We start from the raw sequence: 24,916 nt of genomic DNA on the forward strand, positions 1-24,916 counted from the left end.
ACCTTAATAAGGAAGATATGACATATACAAAAAAACTATAAAGCTTAGAATCACACTAAGATTTGCAGGACCCCCTTCAAAATACATGTTAAAAAATAATGGATAGGAATGGTACTAAGTACTACAGGTTCCCTGGTATGGGAGATAATTAATCTGCTCCTTCCACTCCTTTAGGGACACAGAGGAACAGGACTGTTTGGGGCTCTGATAAATCTAATTTCTACTTTTCTACAAACTAGTCATCATGGTGAGTTTTCTCAAAAGTATCCTGAGAATCTCAAAATTCCTCACAACCAAATTTTTAAAGTTAAAGATATATATAAAAATTGCCAATTATTATTTATGCTTTGACAGACATTCAGACCCAAATGTGGGGCTGAAAAATATTTTTTTTTTAATTTGAGCAGGCCTCTTTATCAAGATTTTCTCAATTCCTTATGAGATTCTACTCTGGACTCTTGCTTGATTTAAGATTCATAAAATCACACAAAATTATTTAAATCTACCAAACTATCTCTAAAGTTTGATGCCTTCTAGTACATTTTAAAATTCGCATCTCGCACCATCATACTTGAATGTGCAAACTCATATTTTCGGACAAATCTATAAAGCAATAGAATTACTAGAACTTTTTCTCGCCCATCACCTATCTAGTTAAGTGAGCAAAGTAAAAGAATCAGTTATGATGATAGACAGAGTCTTCTGGTACCAAAATCCTTTTTGTTACATGATTCTCAGCAGAAAAGCAATTCCAAAAATAAAATGCTATTTATTATATAGAAACACATGCCCTGACTGATAACGAGTACAAGCTAGTGTCTCCAGTAGGGGACACAATTCACAAATCAATTAATTGGATTTTGTTGTAAGCTTTGATTGGCAAATTAATTATTTGTTCCCAAAAAAAAGTTTTCTCTTGCCCACTTCCCCCCCACTTTGATTATATCCATGAGTAAACAGTGTTATGTTTGGTTTTCTACATTTACATTCTACTTGTCCTATTTCATATGAGAGAGTTAGATTCAGCAAATACTCTTTAACGTTAGAGACGTTACTTAAATCCTCAAATATAAATAAACAAAATAATATTGCTGATAGAATGTTAAGTGAAATGTCAGTGATTACATGATTCAATATGTTATCCCTAAAATTGCACTCTTTATGGGATTTTAAAGTTTATTATTTCAAAGAATTTTCAATCTAGTGCTTAGCGGTATGTGTGTGGGTGTGTGTGTGTGTGTGTGTGTGTGTGTGTGTGTGTGTGTGTGTGTATCTGTGTGTGTATTTTATACTTATCCTGATAGATTATAAATTCCTAGTGGGCGGGAACACACATATATCTTTGTGGTATATGAGGGCCACAGTAACTATCTATTTTGAACTAATGGGAAAAGTAACAAATGCCACTTATGAAGAAAAACATTCCTTGAAGAGCTTTGAGTTGGAAGGTAGCCATTTTATTACAATTTTAAGCACTAAAAATATATCTAAAACTATACAATGAAAACATGAAAATGCTAAAGGTCCCAAAGGTCCTTTCCAGGCCTTTCAGTAAGTCTAGACTCAATCTTATTTTTATGTACCAGTATTCCATAAGGGTCAATAAAAATGAGCTCATTTTAATGTTTAATGAATATTTCAATGTTTTTAGCTCTTAGCACTTTTGAAGAAATTAGATGCTAATATTTTTATTAATTAATCAGTGTTATATTAACATACATTGTGCATTTGCCAAAAAAATGAAAATAGTAATTATGTTGTTTGTTTTCAGTTCATAACCCATGGTAGTAACCATTAATCCAAGTCAGGAATAATTTAGCTACTTTTAATAATTTCCATTTCAATGACCAGAATTCACAGCACAGAATAGCTAATATGGTCTGGAAAAGAAGCAGTAATAGTTTTCTGTTTATACTTACAGATCTGGCCTAAAATTTGCACACAATGGATCCTGGACACCAAAGCTTCTCAAAAGGACACTAGAAAGACCTGTATCCTCACTTTCACTGCTATATGGGAAGGCAATAAAACAGAAGTTCTGTTAGTATCAGCTTCTGATCTTAAGCACACCAGCAATTGATCTCTACCTAGTTTCTTATCTCCTACTATTCTACACTTGGCAAAAGCCAATACAAAGTCTTCCAGTTACCTAAAGAAAGTTCTGCATTTGAAGCAGTTTAGATTATCATTATACTGTGGCAGAGAATGAGACTGTTTTTGCCCAGTAAGAAGTTATGTTTTAAATACATTATGGGAATTTAGACTTTATCCCCCATCCTACTTATGATATCAGTTTTTTGATCAAGTTTTTGTTCATATATAATACAAAGATAAGCTTCAATCCAATCATTTGCCCAAGTTATTAGAAAGCTCAAACCTAGTGAGGTGTGAATTAATTTACTCTAACCTGAAAGCCTGAGATTGAAAGTGTAAAGTCTTTGTTGGTAGAAAGTGGATGACATATGTAGCATAACCTTCAATATGTCTAAGCAATTTTTTTTGTCCTGTTAGCATAGGAATTTCCCACTATGGAAACTCCCTCTGCCAATGTAAGGACCATTTATCTGGAACTTATAGTCTTAGAAAGATTTGTGAGAGATTAATAGGTTAAGTGGCCACCCAGCTAGTATATGTCAGAGATAGGACTAAAACGTAAGTCTTCTTGACTCCATGGACGACCCTCTAGCCTCTTTACCATGCTGCTTCTTATGCATTATTTAAACAACTTTTAATAGTGGTATTGTTATGTCAATTGGGTAGACCTCATACTCCATGAGGAACCACCCTAGTTTGGAAAGTCTACTGTGAATAGCCAGAAAAGTATATGAAATGAAAATGAAACAAGTTTTACATACTAGGAAATAGATATTCAACAACTATTTTCTAAACTCTAACTGTACATCAGCATCCTATGTCTGAAAGAAATTATTAGTGAGAGAAACTTCCTGTATTACATAAAAATTCAAATAATTCTAAAGAATTTAAGATTTTCTGGTAACACTGCAGGCCTATTATAGATTCCTGGCAGATATGACCAACCATATACAAAGCTAATATATATATATATTGAAATTTGAAGTAAAGATCTTTCCTGATAACTATGCAATATTACCTGTGAGGAAAAGTCTTAAACTTTACAGTAAACCGAGAGACATTTTTACAAGTGAAGAGAAATATTTTCTCCTAAAATGTTGCTTATGCAAAAAGGAGGCAGTGTTTATTTGTGGCATCCATCTTGGGGAATGTTCTGTAGTCAACTTCTGAGAGTCATGAATCCAAGAGGAAATTTCAAAGAGGGTTAAAGTATGTTCAAAAGATATTTTGATCCATACAACATATTCATCTAAAATAACTAAAAGCAACCATAAGAAAATCAATAATCATTGTCTTTTACATTTTTTTTCATAATTTCAGAGTCTAGTAATGCAAAGTTTTCATTAAAGAGGGATATGTTCCTCTTGAAATCCAATTCATTAAATTATAATATATTTGTAAGGTCTGAAGAGGGAAAAGAAGTCTCAAAAGACATAATAATCTGAACACTGCCCTTAGCTAGACCTCAATGAAACTTAGGCATTTAAACATTTAGTTTCAGTTTCTAAGGCAATCTGAAGAATTTCTATCTAATTAATTCAATAAACAGTTGTCAAGTGTCTAGTTGTGCAGAGATCTATTGACAGCCTTAGGGGGATAAAATGGGGACCCATGTACCCATAGAGCTTCCATTCTAGTATTGGGGACAGATACAGGTAGTTATTATTATACGGAGATATCCATGATAAGTACATTAAGGAGGTATAACATGAAGTACTATGTGTGGTACCAGAAGTACCAATTTTTATCAACTAGGCCCTAGTTACTAGGGATTGGAATTTCAGAGCTTCAAAAACTCATTATGCATTGTCCCCTTCTCCATCTGCTGAATTCCTACCCATCTTTTAATGTGCAACTAAAGTGACCCCTCTGTCAGGAAACCATTACTACTATATTAATCAATTATTAGAGATAAATTTCAGAAAGATAAGCCAATAAATTTACGCACTTTTCTCCAATCACACACACACACACACACACACACACACACATCAGCAGCATCATAACTATCTATATGTACTTGTGTGGCCAGGGACACACAAAGATGACGGTCTAAATCTTAGATGTGCTTATGCAAAGAAAGAAAACTACCCCTCTCCCAGGGCCTGACCTTCATGGTGATGGATTGTATCAAAAAAGATATAATGGTTACCAGAAGGAGGAAGTAATCTGTGGCTCTTCCCCAACATGTCACCATCATGAGAAAAAGATCCATTTGTTCCACACCAGTTATGACCATATCATGTAAACATGAGTAATTTAAAATAATGATAGGCTCCCAAGAGCCAGTTATTAAATTTTCAGTGTGAGCATTTACACCTTAAAATTTATAAAAGTGATGGAGAAAATATTAATAATGCAGATTAAAATTTAAAGTTTGCTATGTGCACAGTTTTTCCCCCCAGAAAACTGGTTGTTAAATATTAACCAAATCACGCCTACTTTCTGGGCTTCAGTTAATTCACCTGTAAAATGGGAAGAGTCAACTCCATAATTTCTATGGGCACTCCAAACTCTAAATCTAATGTTTCTGTAACTCCCCATGAATCATAGTGAAATGGACAATGTGAATAATGTAAATGTTAAAGTTACTTGGCTTATAAAGTTTTAAGAGGGATGTCCTTTCCCTTCCCAGAACAAGGGTGATGACCTGCTCCTAGCAAGCACCAGTTGTTTGCAACAGTCTAATTAAAGGACCTGTTCATTGGAATACCGGATTTGGCTTCCTAGACATTACATCATCATTTTAGAGCTAGATAAGATGTTGCAGATCATCTTCCATCCCCCTCCTGTCATATATAAAGAAACTGAGGCACAAAGAAGCTAAGCAACTTCCATAATTGTTGCCTAATAAGTGCTACTGCCACAGATGATGAAAGTAAGCTGGAAGTGCTTAAGTGTATAAAAGGTTTTTCAGAAGTCTTAGCAGAGCTTAAAGATCTATATTTGATTTGTCATATGCCCAGGATCTGCCAGGTTTCATTTAAATCTGTCTAATTTGGGTCTATGAGTATCAGACTCATCGGACCATTCTAGGGTTTGAAAATTCCTTGGAAAAATTGGACCTATTTCTTTTTTCTCTGGTTTCATGGAAGGTTATAGATTAGTAGGGACTGTTATTTTATACTCAAATATTTATATTTTCTTAACTAAGCGATGAAAACAGTCCCAGAAATTATTGAGAGTAGCCAAGAGGATAATCAGTTCTGACAAAACTAGGCAGGCTCAATGTCTATTTTAAATACCTAATCTCTTTTTTTTAATTAGCAAGAAGCAGTTAGATGGAGCAGTGAATAGAGCACCAGCCTTGGATTCAGGAAGACCTGAGTCCAAATCTGGCCTCAGACACTTGACACTTGCTAGCTGCGTAACCCTGGGCAAGTCACTTCACCCTATTGCCTCGCAAAAAAAAAAAGAAAGAAAGAAAGAAAGAATTAGCAGGACTGGATTGTGTAACTATCAATAGGGGAATTACTATAAAGAAAATAATAATAATAAAAGATTTTATGTATACATATATATCACTTTGTACTTTAAATACTTTATCTCAATTAATGCTCCCAGAAAACCTGGAATGTTCATAGTACAACTATTAACTATTATAGGACAACCTAGCTTACAAATGAGAAAGCTGAGGCAGAGAGGTGAAATACTTGTCTAAGAACTCAAAACTAGTAGGTGACAAAGCTGAGACTCAAATAGACATTTTTTGATTCTGAGTACAGAGCCCTTTTTACTACAACAGGTTATATCTCCAGTGTAAGATACTGGAAAGAGAGATGAGACAGACACACAGATACATACAGAGAGGAAGAAAGGCAGATTGATAGATGGTAGATAGATAGACAGATAGATGGGCAAATAGACACAGAAGACAGACAGATATAGATAGACAGATAGGTAGATAGATAGATAGATAGATATCTTAAGCTTAAAACTGTGAATTTTTCCACTTGAATGTTTTGAAATGTAGATTTCTATGAAGCTGTCAGAAACAGAAGGAAAATCCCTTAAAAGCAGATTTATAAGTATGCTCAGGAACCAACAAAGGTTATGTATGAGGTACTAGGGAGAAAATTTCTCCAATTCAATGAAGGTTTTAGTTTCCCAAAGAGGAAGGAGTTGGAACAAATTAGCAAGGCTGTATACTAAGAAATTCTGATTGGAAAAAGGATCATCATGAGACACACAGTCTGATCCAAAACTTTCCTTGTTGAAACCAAGCTCTACTATGAACACTCTCCTAAAAAGATCAAGAGAAGGAAATAAGTATTTATACAGTGCCTTCTATGTGTAAGATATTGCGCTAAGCACTTTACAAATACTATATCATTTGATCCTCATAACACAACCCTACAAGGTAGATGCTATGCTTATTCTCATTTTACAGTTGAGGAAGCTGAGCCAAGTAAAGGTTAAGTGTTTTGCCCAGGACGACACAGATTTAGTAAGTTTCTGAAGCCAGATTTGAACTCAGGTCTTCCTGACTACAAACTCAGTGCTCTAACCACTGTACCACATAGCTCCCCTGAAAAGGGGAAGTAAAATGTTAGGTTAAATAGGACAAGCACTAAGAAGACAACACCACCTTCTGTGTGTTTAGAAAATAATAATAATCTAACCTGTGAAACAGAGACCAAGATTTGGAGCAAACCTAAGCTTTTTAAAACAGTGCTTAGAAACACTGGGACCAAAGATGGAGAACCAGTTATATAATAAGGAAAGTTTCTAACTCTGATAGGAGCAGAATTATATAAAAAATGACTAAGAGTTCAAGTTTCAGAAGATATGTATTCAAATGTACTGGTATGCTTTTACTTTGTTTATTCTACCTCCAAAATGTATACTTCCTTTACAATGTTATACAAGTTATCTGCAAAGATTATGTAACAATTATTAAAATATTTTAACAAATAAAATTATACTTGGTTGAATATTTAATATTTGTGAAAGTATTTCATAATTACTTTTAATATTTCAAGTAACCATGGTTCCATGCATACAGCCTACATTGATGAAGATTCTACCCACTCTATATACTCTACAATACTATAGTGTTCAAGTGTTTCTAGACAGCTATGTGGTGTATTGGATAGAGTGGTAGACTTGAACTCAGGAAGACCAGAGTTCAAGTTCTGCCTCAGATACTTACTATCTATATGACTTTGGGCAGATCACTTAATTTCTTGGCCTCAGTTTTTTCAACTGTAAAATGGAGAAAATAATAACATCTACCTCACAGGATTGTGAGGACCAAATGATATAACATAAAAAGGGCTTTGTAAGTCTTAGAGTAATATATAAATGCTAATTTGCTATTTCTAATCTAATTCAGCACATACTAGTGATCTCTCTGTGGCTAAGACTTTCACAACTTAGGTAGACTGTTCATTAGATTACAGAAATACAACCTGAACTCTGCTAAAGTTCCATTTTCTTTATACCTTCCCAAAAATATGTACCTTAGGCATAGTTTTTGAGAACCCTGAGTCATCTCCACACAATGGTGAATCATAAGAGTAGGATATTACTGGAGAATCTAATAATTACAATAATAAAGAGTATTTCATGGAAGAGAAGAAATAACTAGATTATGTTCTATGTATGCATTCAGAATCCACACCTAGAGAAAACTTGGTCAATTGATTTATGGATGAACTTAAGCAATTGCTTAGCAGCTGCTACCCAAATTGAAAGTAGGATGAAATGAACATCTCCTGGAAAAGGAGTCATTAACCTTTTTCTGTTTAGATGTCTCATGAAGCTTATGGACTCCTTCTCTGAATAATATTGGTAAATACGTAAAAGAAAACACATAAGTTGGTAAAGAATCCAATTACAGTAAATAGCTATCAAAATATTAAATATAATCAAAATATAAATATAATATAATCAAAATAGTTATCAAAATATTTTTTAAAAAACTGTGAGATCATGGACCTCAGTGTACAAACACCTGCAAAGGGTAAGACTTTCAAATTCAATGATACAAAATCATAGCCCACATCACATAAATATTTTAAATGTTTTCAAAAGGATAAAGCTATTGAAACCTATAATTGTCAGGCATGAAGACTTATATGATTCTCACCTAAAAAAATATGCTTCTTCACTGTCATAATGCCCTGGTGTCAATTTAAGTGAAGGGTAATCAGTAACTAATGGCTTCACCATGAACAAGCCCATTGCTAAAGCCACAAAGAGAACAGGCAGCACCAGATCTGACAATGTGCCTTTCCAGCCCCTCCTGGTGTGGTGAAACCTCTTCATGAGTAGAGCAGCCATCTGGGTGAGAAGCAGCATGTTTCCTTGAATGGGCTTTATCTTCCTAGGAGAGTTGCCTGCAAGAAGTGCAAGAAAAATTCAGGATGTAACTACAAATAGAAACAAAACTCTTCTCTAATGCTTTGTTTATTCCTTCAGTTTAGTCACCACAGCTGCACTGCTGTAAGATCAGATTAGAGCATGTATGAACAGAACCGTAAAAATATGCAGCAATATTTCAAAAGAGGGATTAACACTTCATTTAAGAACAAAACAAGTAGTCTCTCAGGGGTATCTGCTCATTGACAACATGATACCTAAATCTTGGACTCATCCATAGATTAAACTTTTCAGGGGTGGGGAACCTGCAGCCTCAAAGCCATATGTGGCCCTCTAGGTTTTCAAGTGCAGCCCTTTTATAAAAAGTATTTGTCTCAGATTCCAGACTATTTAACCCTAAGAACTGTTTGTCCAAACTTAATTACTAAAGGGAAGACAGAACCAAGGGAGATACAGAATCAACTTGAGGTAAAACAAATGTTGATAGGGAGATAGTATCTTTCAATTTATTACTATGGGAACTCCTGGATGAGATAACTACCTCTACCAATACATTCTGGCATCTTCTTTTCCACTTGCAACCTTACAGAGTTGACTAGAGCAGAGGTATTTAACATTCCCACCTACAACACTCCCAAGTGTGGCAGGAAACAGATTAAAATGCACTTGGGAAATATTTAACAAAATATATAAAAAATACAATAGAACATAAATAATGTTAATATGGGGTTTTCTAAGTTAACACATAGTGAATAAGGATCCTTATGTAAGGTATAGTGGACCCGGGTTCTACTGAGTTTGACATTCCTGGCCTGGAGCATTAAAAGGTCAAGTACCTTGCACATGATCACAAAGCCAGCATGTGTCAGAGGTAGGCTGGAACTCATGTATTCCTGATTCCAAGCACAGCTGTTTGTCTACTCCTTCATGCTTTTTATGACTCTCTTTGCTCCTGATGTATAGGCATTGATCTCAATACTTTCAATTACATTTGGAAGGCAAGTGTTCTTGCTATTCAACCCACAGACAAGTTTTTGAGTTGACAGGTAGGGTAAAGAGGTCATAGGATTTAGACCTAAAAGGGACATTGGAAATCATATTGTGCAGTGTTTTCATTTTACAAATGGAGAAACTGAGAACCTGAGAGGGAAAGAGACTAGTCCTAGGTCACACAGATCCTAGCTATTGTAGTAAATAGTAGAACTAAGATTTGAACTCTGACTACAAATCAAAAGCTCTTTCCATTATGTCATTGGTTCTGTTCTTTGATAATTCTAATTTTCTTCCCCTGACACAGGTCCCAGAAAGATGAGCCTCTGACACACCCTCCATATCTGCACCCTATTTTACTCTTTCCTTTCTTCCCTCCATTTTTATCTCTTTTCTCCTCTTCCTCCATGCTCCTCTGATCTCACATTATACCCTATACTCTGAAACAGGACTCTGTAGCCATTAAAGCATCTTAGGTCTCAGGTACAACTCCTTTCAATGGGCCATCACACAGGTTTAAGATCACTGAGATTCTCTATCAGAAGAAAGGATGACAGTATTATAACTGTCACTCTTAAGTCAGCCAATCAAACACACTCCTAGGAAAAATAACTGAAGAAGTTAATATCCTTTAATAGTGACATATTCAAAGAGTGCAAACTTTCAAGGCAAAGAATGAGCTGGTGTTTTTAACAGCGAGAGCAGGAATTTCCCACTGCTGTGGCTGTGACTTCTATTTCTACACACACACACACACACACACACACACACACACAAACATCATCATCATCATCATAGGAACCCTCAACCTTTGTTAGGCTCCAGCTGTTTCCTTTTCTTTAAGTCTTCATTCCTGTTGCCACAGAGAAATGCTGAAAGTTGAACCATTGTACTTAACATTGAGTAAAGAAAGAAAAATGTACAACATTGACCTATTAATAGAATTACCACACTATTGCTGGAGTGGTCAAACAGAGAACACTAAAGAACTCTACAAAAGAAAGTAAGACACCCTAAATCTTCACTGCATTAACTATAAGGGATACAAATAAACCTTCGGAAGTAAAATTTAGGAAACATCAGCAAAACAAAGGTGAGCCACTGTAAATGAGTATTGGCAGAAACTATATCTGAAACTCAGAACAAGGCATGATCTACCATCTGTATCAATACCATTTCCCCAGTGGTTCTTTCTAGAATATTTCAGAAAATCCAATAAAAACTATATTAAAAGAAAAGGAAAATTGACCCAACAGAAAAATAGATGTGCTAAATTGATTGTACAGCTCATATGTACTAAACTGAAAATATATTTCATTTAAAAAAGCAGTGCCCATCTTGGATGAATTGAGTTTTTCTTAAAGACATTTTAAAAGAAACAATTTCATCCCTTTAATAGAGATATTATCTATAAAAGCATAGCCAGAAAGAAGCCTCCATGGCAGGCTCTAGGGACATATTTTAGAGCAAAAATGAATCCTTGAGAGAATGAAAAGTTGAATTTCAAAAAGGAGTCAATCACTAATGTGGTTGAAATGTGATATGATTTAAAAATTTTATAAAAGTAGTTTACATTTCACATGAGACGTGACCCATTGGCTATTCCAATACACATAAAATTTTCTTCTTGTGGCAGAAGGGGTAGTACTGAATTCAAGTCATTCTGGCACTACTCTGAAATAATAATAATGTATGAATTTAAGAGTATTTATAATAAACTAATAGGGAAATATCTTTTGCATGACTGCACAAGTATAACCTATATTAAATTGCTTACCTTCTCAATGAGAGGAGAGGGAGGGAAGGGAGAAAGAAAAAGAATTTGGAACTCAAAATTTTTTTTAAAAATATTAAAAATTGTTTTACATTAATAGGGAAAAATAAAACATTAAATAAGTAAAAAAGAGAAATAAAAAGAATATTTGTTATGAGAATGATAATACCAAAGATTGTATTGGGGGAGAAGAATTTTGGTAATAACAGATAAAGGAATTACTTGTATTTTATTCATTGAAATGAATTATTTTAAGTTAAGATCACTGTTGATATTCAATATTTAGTTTTCAATGAAACACTGAACTTTTTAAAGGATTAAGGAAGAAAGAGAATACCAGTTTACTTAAAATTCACTAGGTAGTCATATCTGAAAACACAAAGCGAAACAGAAGGTAATTTAATCTAATTCAAGCAAAAATAAATCACTTGAAATTCCCACCTCCTTCATTTGGATTACTTATATAATTACCTGAATTATCCATTTTATTCTGGCTATGCAAAATCGTCTCTATCATAGCATGCTACTCATGATATGATTCTATAGTTACAGAGATATATATATATACAGATAGATAGATAGATAGATAGATAGATAGATAGATAGATAGATAGATAGATGGATGGATGGATAGATTTACTACTTATTCACTTAATCATAAATGTAGAGTTGGAAGGCGCCTTATAGTTCATTTAGTCCAACTTTTATAGATGAGGACACTGAGGCACAGGATTGATAAGCAGCTTGCCCAAGGTGATAGCAAGAATCAAAAGCAGGACTTTAACCTAGGACCTGACTCCAGAGTCACTTTTCTTTTAGCTGTACCATACTGGCTTCAGCAAGAAAGACAGTAATTAAACTTCATTTTCTTTCTTCCTCCTAGAAATTTGACAACTGTGGTTAAAATTTTCCTTCTAGCTTGAGCTTCTCAAAAATGTCCATCTCACAGCCCCAGAAATAACAGTCAGGAAGGCAGTGACAGGCCCAAGAGATGTCAACCATGGAGAGGAAAACTGAAAATCCAAGTTGGAGAGATTCCTGGACACCTGTAGACACCCAAAACTGAACTCATTATCTTTCTTCCCAAACCTTCCCCTCTTCCTAATTTCCCTATTACCATTCAGAGTACCACAATCTACTCAAACCTAGGTTTCATCCTCAACTCCTCACTCTCTCTACATTACTATATCCAATCTGTTGCAAAGCCCTATAAATTCTTTCTACATTTCTCATACACACCTTTTTTTTCCTCTGACAACGCTAAAACCCTGGTGCAGGCTCTCATCACCTCTTGCCTGAACTATTGCAGTAGCCTTCATAATGGTCTCTCTGCCTCATATCTCTCCCCAATCCAGCTGTCAAATTGATCTTCCTAAGCTGCAGGTCTGACCATATCACCCCATTATTCAATAAATTCCAATGACTGCCTATTACCTCCAAGATCAAACATAAAATACTGTTTTCACTTAAAGCCCTTTATAACCTTTCTTAAAAGACCTTTCTATCTTTCCAGTCTTCTTTCAATTTATTCTCCTTTACATACCATGCAATCCAGTGACACTGGCCCCTTCGTTGTTTCTCACATTGGACACTCCAGCTTGCAATTTTGTACATTTTCACTGGTTATTCCCCCATACCTAGAATGTTCTATTTCCATGCCTCTATCCCCTGAATCCCCTGGCTTCCTTCAAGTCTCAGATAAAATCCCACCTTGAACCTTTCCCAGTTCTCCTTAATGCCTTTGCCTTCCCTCTGAGATTACTGCCCTTTATTCTATTTGTATCTTGATTGTACATAGGTGTTGGCATGTTGTCTCTCTCATTATAATGTGAGCTCCTTGAAATCAGAGATTGTTTCTGCCTTTCTTCGGATCATTAGCACTTAGCATACCTGGCACATAGTAATCAGGGCAACTAGGTGGTGCAATGGATAGAGTGCTGGGTGTGGAATCAGGAAGATTCCTCTTCCTTAGTTCAAACCTGGGCTCAGACACTTACTTATTAACTGTGTGACCCTGGGCAAGTCACCTAACCATGTTTGCCTCAACTGTCAAATAAGCTGGAGAAGGAAATGGCAAATCACTCCTGTATGTTTCCCAAGAAAACCCCAAATGAGGTCACAAGAGTTGGACACAACTGAAAACAACTGAACAACAATATAATAATAATAATAATAATCACTTAATAAAATACTTGACTCCCTTCTGAAAGAATGGAGAGAGTTCCTTGAAAAAAAGCCTTCAGTAACTATGTCCCCCATTTCAACTTTGCTCTTCTTTATAAGCACAGTTCAAGGGCTGCATCTTAGATTTGACCTTGTTGCTCATACTCAACCATTCCATCATCATGTTCTCCTCTACCAAGGAAAGGTATATAACCAGAGTCCTAAGCAACGGTCTTATAAGACCTTTTAATTCACCTGGATAATCTGATTGTCCTGATCAATCCTGTACACAAGTTCAAGGCCACTAACAAGTAGGCTTGTAATTTTTGAATAGCCCCATAACATAAAACTCAGGGCTGTTTCCTTGAAACAACATGATGGTCAGGGTAAATTGGGAATTATAATTATGGATATGACTGCAGTCCATGAGTATAATTGTGATCATAAGTCAAATAAGACAATTTTTAACAATTAGTTCAGTGCTTTAATTTTATAAGCTAAATTATTCATGAGGACATTTCTATGAATTCTAGGCATAAAAATTTAATAGAGGGCTGATTCATTGTCATAAACTCTTCTAGCCTTTTCCTATTTACATGTACGACCAGTTAATATATTTAGGAGGGAAATTATATTCTTCTTCTCCAAATATGCTTGCCTTTTCCTACAGAATATTTCAAAGAAACTATGGCTGTCTTCTGCCAAAATTGAGGATAAACATTAATCACTATACATTTAAATTCAGCATGAATCTTATTAACATTATTCTATGCTAAAAGAATGATCCTTACACAGCCAAACAGTACTCACCCCTTATGCCCCTAGACCTTCTCCTTCTCTTTTTCCATATTCTTCTATTACAAACTAAATCACACAAGGTAGATATTTAAATAGCCAAGACAGACATATATAATAACAACAATAATAGCAAGAATTTATATGGTGCCTACTATCTGACAGGCATTGTGCTAAGCACTTCATAAATATTATCTCATTTGATCCTCACAATAACCCTGGGAGGTTAAGTGTTATTATTATTTTTGTGAACCTGGAGCAAATAGAGGTTAAGCAACTTGCTAAAGGTCGCACAGTTAGTAAGTCTTCAGGGCCATATTTGAACTCAGATTTTACTAACTCTAGGCTCAGACACTCCACTGTACCACCGTCATCTCTGTAAATGCATACCTATTTTTAACCACACTCATAAGCTGGTAGGACTAGAATACAGTTTTCTGACTTTAAAACCAGTATTTGTTTTAACTATACCAATATAATGTCCTACTCTGATGCATTGATTTGGCATGAGAGCATAAACGTAGGGATCTGAAGACTATACCAGAGAATTGAAAGCTTTGGCAAGGTCCACAAAATGGAAAGAATTTCAGTATGGTTCTGGATACAAATTCTACTTACTGTTTGAGGACTAGTCTACTAAAATATGAAGAGGCTTAACAATAGGAGGTTGACTGACAAATGATGACTTGTTCTGGCCATGTTCATCCATGAAATAGAGAAAAATAAGACAATTCTCAGTGTTAAGGCATTCCCTTTTGTTTCTTCCATGACAGGGACAGAGTAACAAAAATAGGGTGGAGGAAAAGGGCAAAAAAATACACAGTTAGCTAATCAAGGGGGGGAAATGGAATTATGCAAGAAAAATCACTACTACTCCATTCAAATACTATGATCTAGCAATTTCACTACAGGGCACGTACCAAAAAGAAATTTTAAAAAACAGTAAGATAAGTTCCAGATAGATAAATAGATATAGACATACACATATGTCAGTATGTACATATACACATTTATATACATATATTTATAAAAATCAACATATATGTAGCAGCAATTTAGGGTAGCAAAGATCAGAAACAAATGGATACCCAATGATCGGTTATAGCTGTAATAAAATACTACTGTACCATAAGAAATTATAAATATGAGCAAGACAGAGAAGCTTGGGAAGAACTACATGAACTGATGCAGAGTGAAGAAGGCAAACCAGGAGAAAAACAGACAAAATGACTATAATAATGCAAGCAAAAATTACATCAAAAGGCAGCAAAACTCAGATTAATTTAAATAATCAATCTTGGTCCCAGAGGACCAATAATGAAATGAGCTTCCTTGTTATCAGTAGTGATAGTAAGCATATTGCATATACTGTCTGTCATGGTTGTTTTATTGATTCATTTTAAAAGAAAAAGAGCAAAGAATGCTAAAATAATAGTTATTTTAATCATCAAAAATATTTAACTTAACAGCTGACACTCAAAAAAATTATCTTTGTGCAATGAAGAATGAGTTCTCACACTACTAATAGTAATGAATTATATTGATATTGACAAGTCTCACTATAAATAAAACCAGAAGACAAAATATTGCAGTTGAGTGGAAGAGCCGGTCACTCAAATAGATAAATAAAGAAGTTACTGATATAGTCTTTTTTGTGTATTCAAAGGCAATATTTTTATGAGACAATTGATCATCTTGACTTCTTGTAGATAAGAAAACACAGCCACTAACATAATTGCACCTTACTGTCAACATGCACCATCAGATGAAGAACTACAGAAATTATGTTTAGAACCTCGCATGGCTACAAACAAAATCAATATATATCTAGATATTCAGTAACTTTGATGCAGACATGGTCAGATAGAGGATGGCAAAAAAAACTATGCTGCAAAATATGATTACAAATAAAGAAATGAAAGAAGACAAAAGTTTGTAGATTACTATGAAGTCTCATGTTTCTTTACCATGAATACTTTTAGAAAGACTTGGAAGGGACTAGATGTGACAGCCTCCAGAACAATACCATTAAAAAGTGAGTTCAGACAGGACTCAACTTGAATTATACAAAGCAGTTATTGTGGACTCAGCTGTCCATATTTTAAAATGGTTAAAACAAAGGTCAACATAAATGCCAAATTAAAAGACAAAATAAAGATGAAAAGACATCTATGTGTCTAATCAAGGACAGCTCCAATCCAAATTGTTTCAAAAAGCTGTTGACTCCAAAAAAATGGGAAATAGACGAAAGTAAAAAAACATTCATCCTATCAGCCTTGTTGGATGCATTTCACCAGGATAAATCAGCTATTATAAGAAAGAGGTCCTATGAGTTCAAAAACTAACTCAAAAATACAATCAGCTTTGAAGCAGAGAGTCAAAGACAACCTTTATTAAGAACAAAAGCTAATTTGCAAAATGTTATATAAGTACATGTACAAAATTGCCAAAATCACTTCAGTAGAAAAAGAGCATGTCTTGGAATGGGATTGCTAAACGTGATCATCCCAAGAATATCTGTAGATGATAAATGAGAGGAGGGCAAAGAAAATATGGAAGAAATCTGCTGGTAATCCCATAGCAGCCTATTTACATTAACAGTAAGTGGAACCACCACATTTGCATTCTACAACTTTAGCAGCTAATGTGCTATTAAAAGACAAAGATCTAATGAATTTCTCTTCTTTGTTAAATCTTTATGGGCATAGTCTATGAAATGCATTTAGTTGATGAAGTGATGAGAAGGGAACAAGTAGATTTTGCATATTATTTGCTACAATAGATCATATGATAGTCCTTTTATTCTATCAAGATTTAAACAGGAAGCATCAGAGTAAGGCAAAGGCAAGAGTACCGATTGTATCCTCAGGCAAAGGGTAAAAGAAAGCAGGAAAGCCAGGGAGGAGAGGTTTAGATAGTATTTCTGGATTCTGGAGAAATGGTTAAAGGAACAGAATTAAGAAAAATTAGTAAATTAGGACCTAAAAAGAAAGGTTCAAAGAAGAAGAAAAGAAGCAGGTAGTTGACAAGCCATGCTAACTGAGAAAAGGTTAAGTGGAATACATTTGCGGGCCAAAATGAAATATTAGAGGAGATTGGTTTTGTAGGGCAAGTGGATGAAAAAACAGGAAATTGGACAAAGGTGGGGAGGATGAGGCATGATTATAGAATTGTTGTTGAGTCTAAAGATTTAGACTTAGACTCGTTGTTGGTGTCATTGTTACTACATATAATGAGACTGTGCTAGGATTTAACAGAAGAGATGAGGATGCACTAAATTTTGGAAATTGCAAAACTCAATGATCACAAACTATTCACTGCTTCAAACCCTATCTCATTAAAACATTCTCTTAGGGATATTCTGTAACTGCAAAGCATGGAACACCATCAGGAACACCTACATAAAATGCAAAATTAAATGTAATAAAAAGGGCAATGGTAAGATGTGTGTTGGATTAAGTAGGCTAGGAGAGGGCAGACAGCCCATTGGCTACATTAGTTATTAAAGTTATTAAAATAACTAGAAGAAGTGATTTCAGGATGTTGGATAGAAGCTTTCTGAGTGATTTAAGGGAAACTATAAGCAGGAGTTAGAAAGGTTAAGCAGGTCTTCATTATACTGAGTAAAGGATTTAGATATTTCAGAAATATTAAAAATGAGCATCAAATTATTTACTTATATCCTGTCCTCATAAAAGCAATCATATATCGATAAAATTTTCTTCAGTGCCTACTACGTGCTGGGGTTTCAAGGACAAAAATTGAGCAGTCCCTGTTCTCAAGAAACTTGCTTTCAATAAAAAAATGCACACAATAATGTTGTTAAAGAGGAATGTAGACTTACAGGTTTAGAGCAGAATTCCATCTAGTTCAACCTCCTTATTTTGATGATGGGAACACTGAGACCTATGATAGGTTAAACGATTTATTCAAGATTACACAGGTTGTAAGTAGCAAAGCCAGGATTTGAATTCATGTCCTCTAACCTGAACTCAAGGGTCTTTCCACTGCACTATGTAGCTACTGCCCTACTTCAAAATCTTCTTTCTTTATGTTCATTTTCTTTCGAATAAGGACCATATCAGCCTCAGACACTCAACACTTACTAGCTGTGTGACCCTGGGCAAAACACTTAACCCCATTGCCTAGCCAAAAAAAAAAAAAAAGGAATAAGGACCATATCCTCCATCATCCTGCACAGTACCAAATCTCAGTGCAAATAGCAAACATAAAAATACTGCATGTAAAAGACATTTCTTACAATAATGGCAAATTGTCACAGACACAATATTATACCTACGAAAAGAAAAATAAGTACATGTTTCATATTACATTTTTTTAAATCTTAGAAGGGAAAAGCAAAAAAAAAAGGTGGGGGGTCCTATATTTTTCTAAATTGTTCACTTTATTTCCTCACTATACCTTTCTGAGCCCCAAAATGTGACACACAGATTGTGACAGATCTGTCAGTGTGTTATAATACACTAAACGTATTTGCTCATCTTTTGTCTGCAAAAAGAAAATAACCAGTTGAAAGAGCAATTTTCCAGGTGTCATGAAACCAACGTTTTCAATGGATATACTGTTGATTTGCCATTGATTTGAGCCTTTGGAGAGTACTGTAATTACAGCATCCAAAACGTTAGAACACCCACTGCGTGTGGTTTTTAAGGATGAAGCTTTGGAATAGGGCCAGTCCTACGCATTGGTGAAATAGTTAGACAACCACGTGGTTGAGAGGGGCTGAAAGCCCCACATGTTTAGAAGTAGCTTAGAGAGGCAGTATGCTGGAGTGGAAATCATAATAAAAAAATCATGAGACCTAGATTAAATCTCATGCTGGTTCTGCTGCCAACCAGCTGTGTGACCTTAGACTAGTCACCTCACCTCTCGAGATCTCAGTTTCCTCATCTATAAAATAAGACTGTAATATGTGATTTCTAGCATCACTTCTGATAAGAAAATTCTTTAATTCCTAATCCTCCAACCTAAAATGAAATGGAGGAAATTTAGTTTATATTCTTGAACATAGGTTCACAAATAATATTCTTGGTGGCATTCTTCTCTCAGTTCCTTTCTCAGAAAAATTAAGAGGTTAGATTAAGCAATTTACAAAATTCTAGCCCAAATATTTTCTATTTATCTATGTTTAATGTGGTGAAGTGATTAAAATATATTATCAGACACTTTTCTTGGCCAAGGAATTATCACTAGGACATCTCTATTAAATGCAAAACTGCAAATGTAAAACATAGTGGAGACCATCAAAAACTCATGCCAGGTAAAACCTCAGTGGGGCCTTCATTTTTGCTCAGCAAATCTCCCACTGTGTCATCAACTCACTTCAATAGTTCAACAAGCATTTACTACATCCAAGACATCATGCTAGACACTGGAGGATGCAAATACAAAAGAGTCAAGACTTCACTGAGCTTACAGCCTACTAGAGGATTCAGCACACACACAAATAAGTCTAATAAAAAATAAAGTATGAGGGGGGAAAGAAGAATTGTTGACCCTCCTCCAAAGTTATCATCCTACATCTCTCTCCTTCCCTTCATTGCTAAACTTTTAGAAAGTGGCACCTACCATCAATGACTCTACTTCCTGATCTTTCACTCATGCCTCACTCAATCCCAGATCCTGTTCTCAGCATTCTAACTAAAACCACACCAATAACTTTCACATCACTGTATCCAGTGGACTTTTGAAGCATTGGATGATGGATTCAAGTTGGAAGGGACCTCAAAAATAATTTAGTACATTTCTCTTATTTTGCATAGAAGGAAATTGAGGCCCATAAAGGTTAAGTGACTTGAAAGATGACACAGTTCATAAGAAGCATAGCCAGGATTTCAACCCAGGTCCTTTGTCTTCAAATCCAGCACTTTTTGCACTTTGTTGCACCAGTCTTCATTCATGTTACCTCTGAGCTGCCTGTAGACATTGTGAACCACTTTTTTCTTGTTGAAGCAATCTCATCTGTCGCATTCACCATAGCTTTGCTAGACTGAGGGGATAGTTATTATTTTCACAAATTTCCATTTGAAGCTGGTGCAAAGTAAGGACAAATTACTGGCATGAGGGCAAAATAAAAAAAAATCCTGTACTCACTAGTCCACTCTACCTCCTAGAGACCACAGGAGGGGGAAAGGTAGCAGGTGGCATGAACAAAAGTCTGGTAATTAACTGCAACTGCTGGTCATAGCTTTCCAACCTGAGGCTCCCTAAAGTGGCAGTCTTGATCTTCCCACACTTAGCAGCCCTAAATGCCACAACTGCACACTTTGAAGCAGCAGTATAAGAACTTTCATTATGGGACCAAAACTGCAGTAGATTGATAGCCTTCCTATATTGCTTCCTTTCTGAAAATCAAAAACACGTACAGATTGAAGGAAAATTTCTGTATTTCAGGAGAGTGGTCAGAGGATAAATAATAAAAAGGTTAGGTCATGAAACTGCTATTGTGTTTTATGCTACAGTACATGTGTGTTCCTTGTTTCTTTAGAGATTACAAGTTTTGTTTAGCTGATTAAATCAAACAAGACCCACCCCCCAACTCTCTCAGACCATGGGAAAAGGGTTGTGACTATAGAAAGGGAGGCAAAGAAGGACAGTGAAATTATACAGGACTGATACCCAAGAGATTAAGATTTGCTTCTCAGATCTATGACTTTACTAACTATGTGGTTTCTTGCAAATCACTTCACCTCCCTACAACTCAGTTTCTTTGTCTGTAAAATGAGGAAGTTTTACTGGATGATTTCAAAGTCCCTTCCATCTCTATTAAATCCTATGATTCTAACTTTACTGCTGACTATAACAAAGCTTGAAGGAATGAGTTAACAGGGGAAATCCATCCAGACTTACTTGGTCATTATCACAAGATGACAGAACCCATAAACCTAACTAGAAATATATTTTATTAAATTATCATTGATTCTTCGCTGTTACTTAGGAAAAAATAAATAAATACTTTCTTGCCATTTTCCAGGTAGATCAAATACTAACTTATTCACTTCCAATATTACTGGCAGTGGCAGAGAATGTTATCTTCCCAGACCTGGGAGATTTGCAAATCCTTTAAAATCAGAAATTGTATTTATCAAATTCAATTTGTACAACATAGAATATAACTGGAATGACATGAGGGTTTTAATAAGTGCTTTTGATTAGTTATTTGTTACCTCCTTTTGCATTACTTAACATATGTTTTAAAGTGTTAAAATGGAGTAGGAACAGCAAAGTCCTATTTTTCCCCCAGAGCAGTGAGGCCCTATCATTTCCCTATATCCTGATTAGGCAACCCTTTCCCCTATATTCTTAGCCCTATATGCTGAGCAGACAACTATTTCCCCATATGCTGAGCAGACAACTACTTCCCCCATATGCTGAAGAGGCAACCACACCACTCTGTAGCCCACCCTATTACCAGCGACCTTGTGGTCAGGGACTTTCCCAAGACCACGCAAGCACAATAAGACTCCTCAATGCCAAATAGTTACTTATGTGATGTCAAAGTCTCTATTTACATCTTATGAATACGGTAATGGAGGCACTCTGGAGAGTAAAAGTATAGGTATTTCACGATAGCTCCATCCCCCCCCCCCGGAAGCCCCAGTATAGTGCAGGCGTGTCTTTTTTTTTTTTGCTTGCATAGCACAAAGATTATGCCATAGCAAATTTCTATAAGTTACTCCTCTTTCAGCTCTGATATAAGCAAGTCCCCATTCTCCTTCTACCCAACCAACCAGTATCCTGAGCTGCTTGGTTCTGTTTGCTTTTACAACAGTAAAGCCCTGCTTGGAAGGACTCTGGCCTTGGTATTCTTACCGACTTCAAACCAACTCTCCCACTGCAATAATATTCTAGTGTAACAATCAAGAATTTGCCCTGATGTTTATTACCTTCTGATTAGCTTATTCTGGTTACTCTAATTTGCTTTTTTGTATGTGAATGAGTTTTTTTTCCCCTCAGACTCCCAGAATCCCTTTCATTACTACTGTCCCAATCTTTACCAGAAGTGGTCACTGGGTGGAGGTCGTCAAGGTCAAGTATACTGTCCATGCCTATTTTTGTTCTATTACGCTTTAATAAATTGAATTTGAACAATTCTCCCTGTAGTGTACTCTCTGTTGATTTGATCTAATATGGAAAACAAACCTTCTTTGACATGTAGAATCTGACAATGCAGAAGCTAGCTTCCTTAACAGCAAAGTATTTCTTGAAGTTTGAAAGGGACAAGGAAGTTGGGGGAAGAGAACTGACATTGATTTTATTAGAATAATAAATATATGGATATCAATAATAAAATCATATATGTGTAAATATATGGATATGGGAACTGTGTGCTGTCTAAATATAGGGATAGGGACTGTACTTATGATTTCAATGATATAGGAAACAATCAGGTAAAGAAAAAAACTCTCTTTACCAATACAGACCTTCTCTGAAATGTATAGTCTTTTTTTTTATGTAAATGTATAGTCTTACACAGTTGTCCAGACAACTGAGAGGCTAACTGATTTGCCCAGGGTCCCACAATTAATATTTGTCAGAATTTCAAACCGTGTTTTTTTGGCTTCAACAATGCCTTTACATTTAGTATGCCATACTATCTAAAGAGAGAGAGCATTATAGCAGTAAAATGTATGTTGTTTTTGTAATACCTGCCCTCATCCCACAAAAAAGTTAATGATTTGATGCTGACCATTTGAATTAATCATGAGTGATATTGTTCGATATTATCAAAATAAGAAGTAATTAGAAGTGAAATGAAGTAAATTTTAACAAAGCTAAAGGGGATGATATTTTTATACTTACAAAAAAAAGTTGAAGTATTCACAAATTAAATCTGAGAACTTAAAATTGAATTTTACCTTGCATACCTTGATGTGTTGGCCTTGTTTCCCAACAAACATTGTTGTAATTATAAAAAGGAAGGTATGATGTTTTCTGTGTGTATAGAGAGATGCAAACATGGTTTTCCAAGCTTATATTGAATTTGGTTACACTGAAATGGATCACGTGACTGAAGGAATTCAGTCGGGTATCACAAAAGAGAAAACAAAGAGTAAACGCTACCTGGTCACATAATCTTCTAAGGTCATGAATTCATTAGTATATAGAGAAGAAGGGTTAAGCAATGGACAGCTCATATACTTCATTCATATCCTTATGAGATGTCAAGGATGACCCTCAGCACATTGCATGGACAGCCTGTGGTGACCTTATAGAAGACTATGACTGAGAGAGGTAAAGAACAAGTGTGAATGAAGGAGTTGTGTTCTGCACCAATGAAGAGGCTATCCAACCTAATGAGATCACAGCTACTTTGGAGTGCTGGAGTAAGAAGGCAGCGATGAGGGGGATGAGGGAAGGAAGGTTTCTTTCATTTGTTTTTGTCCTACATGGAGCAAGTCACTTAGGAGTTGGAGATATAAGGGTACTGTGCAACATTCAGAAAAGCTTACCATCATTGGGCATTTCTCCTTCTATCAACAGAAATCCTGTCTTCCTTTTAGCATCAGCTGATACCGGATGTTCTTAACATTATGATTTGTGTCTCCCTACCAAGCCATTTTCATAGGAAACATGGGCTGAACTTTCACTGAAGGAGGAAGAAGTTCTGAGTACTAGGCATTTCATTTGTTTTTCCTAAATGAAACAAAGCTGGCAAAAGTTCTTGTGCAGAATTAACTAATCAACAAAAATCCATTAAGGATATTTTACATGGCAGGCAATAGGACTAGAAAAACCAATCTGAAACACTCACTCCTCCCCAAGGAGCTTACATTCCACTAGGCAAGTCTATCAATTTATCAATCTATCTATACGTGTCTATATATTATGTGTGTGTATTTATACATACATGTATTCATATATATATATATATATATATATATATATATATATATATATATACTTGGGGAAAGGAGAGGAGAAGGCATTAGCATCTGGAGAAATCGAGGAAGGCTCCATTTATTAGGTAGCTCCTCAGGTGAGTTTTGAAGGAAAAAGGGAGTCCACAAGGTAGAGGAGGAAATAGAAGGGAAAACTATATTCTAAATATTATTAGCAGAACAAAGACCAAGTATGAGGAATAGCATTAAGACTAATTTGGCTGAATCATACAGTATGAAAAGGAAATTCATGTGTGGTGAGGTAGCTGGATGGCTCAGTGGATAGAGTACCGAGCCTGGGGTCAGGAAGACTATGTGACCTTGCCAAGTTGTTTAACCTCATTTGCCTAGGAGGCAACTAGATGACTCAGTGGATAGTGCACTAGGCCTGGAGTCAGGAAGATCTGAGTTCAAATCCTACCTCAGACTAGCTGTGTGACCCTGGTCAAGTCACTTAACCTCTGTTTGCTTTAATCCACTGGAAAAGGAGATGGCAAAAGTATCTTTACCAAGAACACCAAGTAGGAGAGTCCACGGGCTCACAAAGAGTTGGACACAACTGATCTACTGAACAACGACAATAACAAGATTGCAGGTTGTCAGGTATTTTAATATCAAACAGAAAAGTTTACATTTTATCCTAGAGGTGATAAGCAGTCACTGGAGTGTACTCAGTAGGTCAGACCTGTGCTTCAGGAAAGTGGTTTCAGTAATTGTGGATTAGAGTGAGGAGAGACTTGAGCTAGGGAGACCAACTACAGTGGTGTGTGAATTACTTGGAACAAGCAATAATTTTGATAGCCTTTCATTTTGTGACTGCAATGGGGGTGTGTGTGTGTGTGTGTGTGTGTGTGTGTGTGTGTGTGTGTGTGTG

The 24,916-nt window shown here is 35.6% G+C and overlaps 1 protein-coding gene across 1 annotated transcript in view; it reads right to left on the minus strand.

Moving 5' to 3' along the window:
* The window catches only part of ABCA13 (ATP binding cassette subfamily A member 13), a 489,891-nt gene that overhangs the window by 195,399 nt on the left and 269,576 nt on the right, over positions 1 to 24,916 (minus strand). The window contains exons 43-44 of the mRNA XM_027837266.1: positions 8,186 to 8,435; positions 1,929 to 2,009 (exon numbers count right to left, since the gene is read on the minus strand). Coding sequence (XP_027693067.1) covers positions 1,929 to 2,009; positions 8,186 to 8,435 — 331 coding nt within the window. The remainder of the gene's footprint in view (positions 1 to 1,928; positions 2,010 to 8,185; positions 8,436 to 24,916) is intronic.

Source organism: Vombatus ursinus, unplaced genomic scaffold (genome assembly GCF_900497805.2).
Source record: "Vombatus ursinus unplaced genomic scaffold, bare-nosed wombat genome assembly UNPS02014820.1, whole genome shotgun sequence".
NCBI classification, from domain to species: domain Eukaryota; kingdom Metazoa; phylum Chordata; class Mammalia; order Diprotodontia; family Vombatidae; genus Vombatus; species Vombatus ursinus.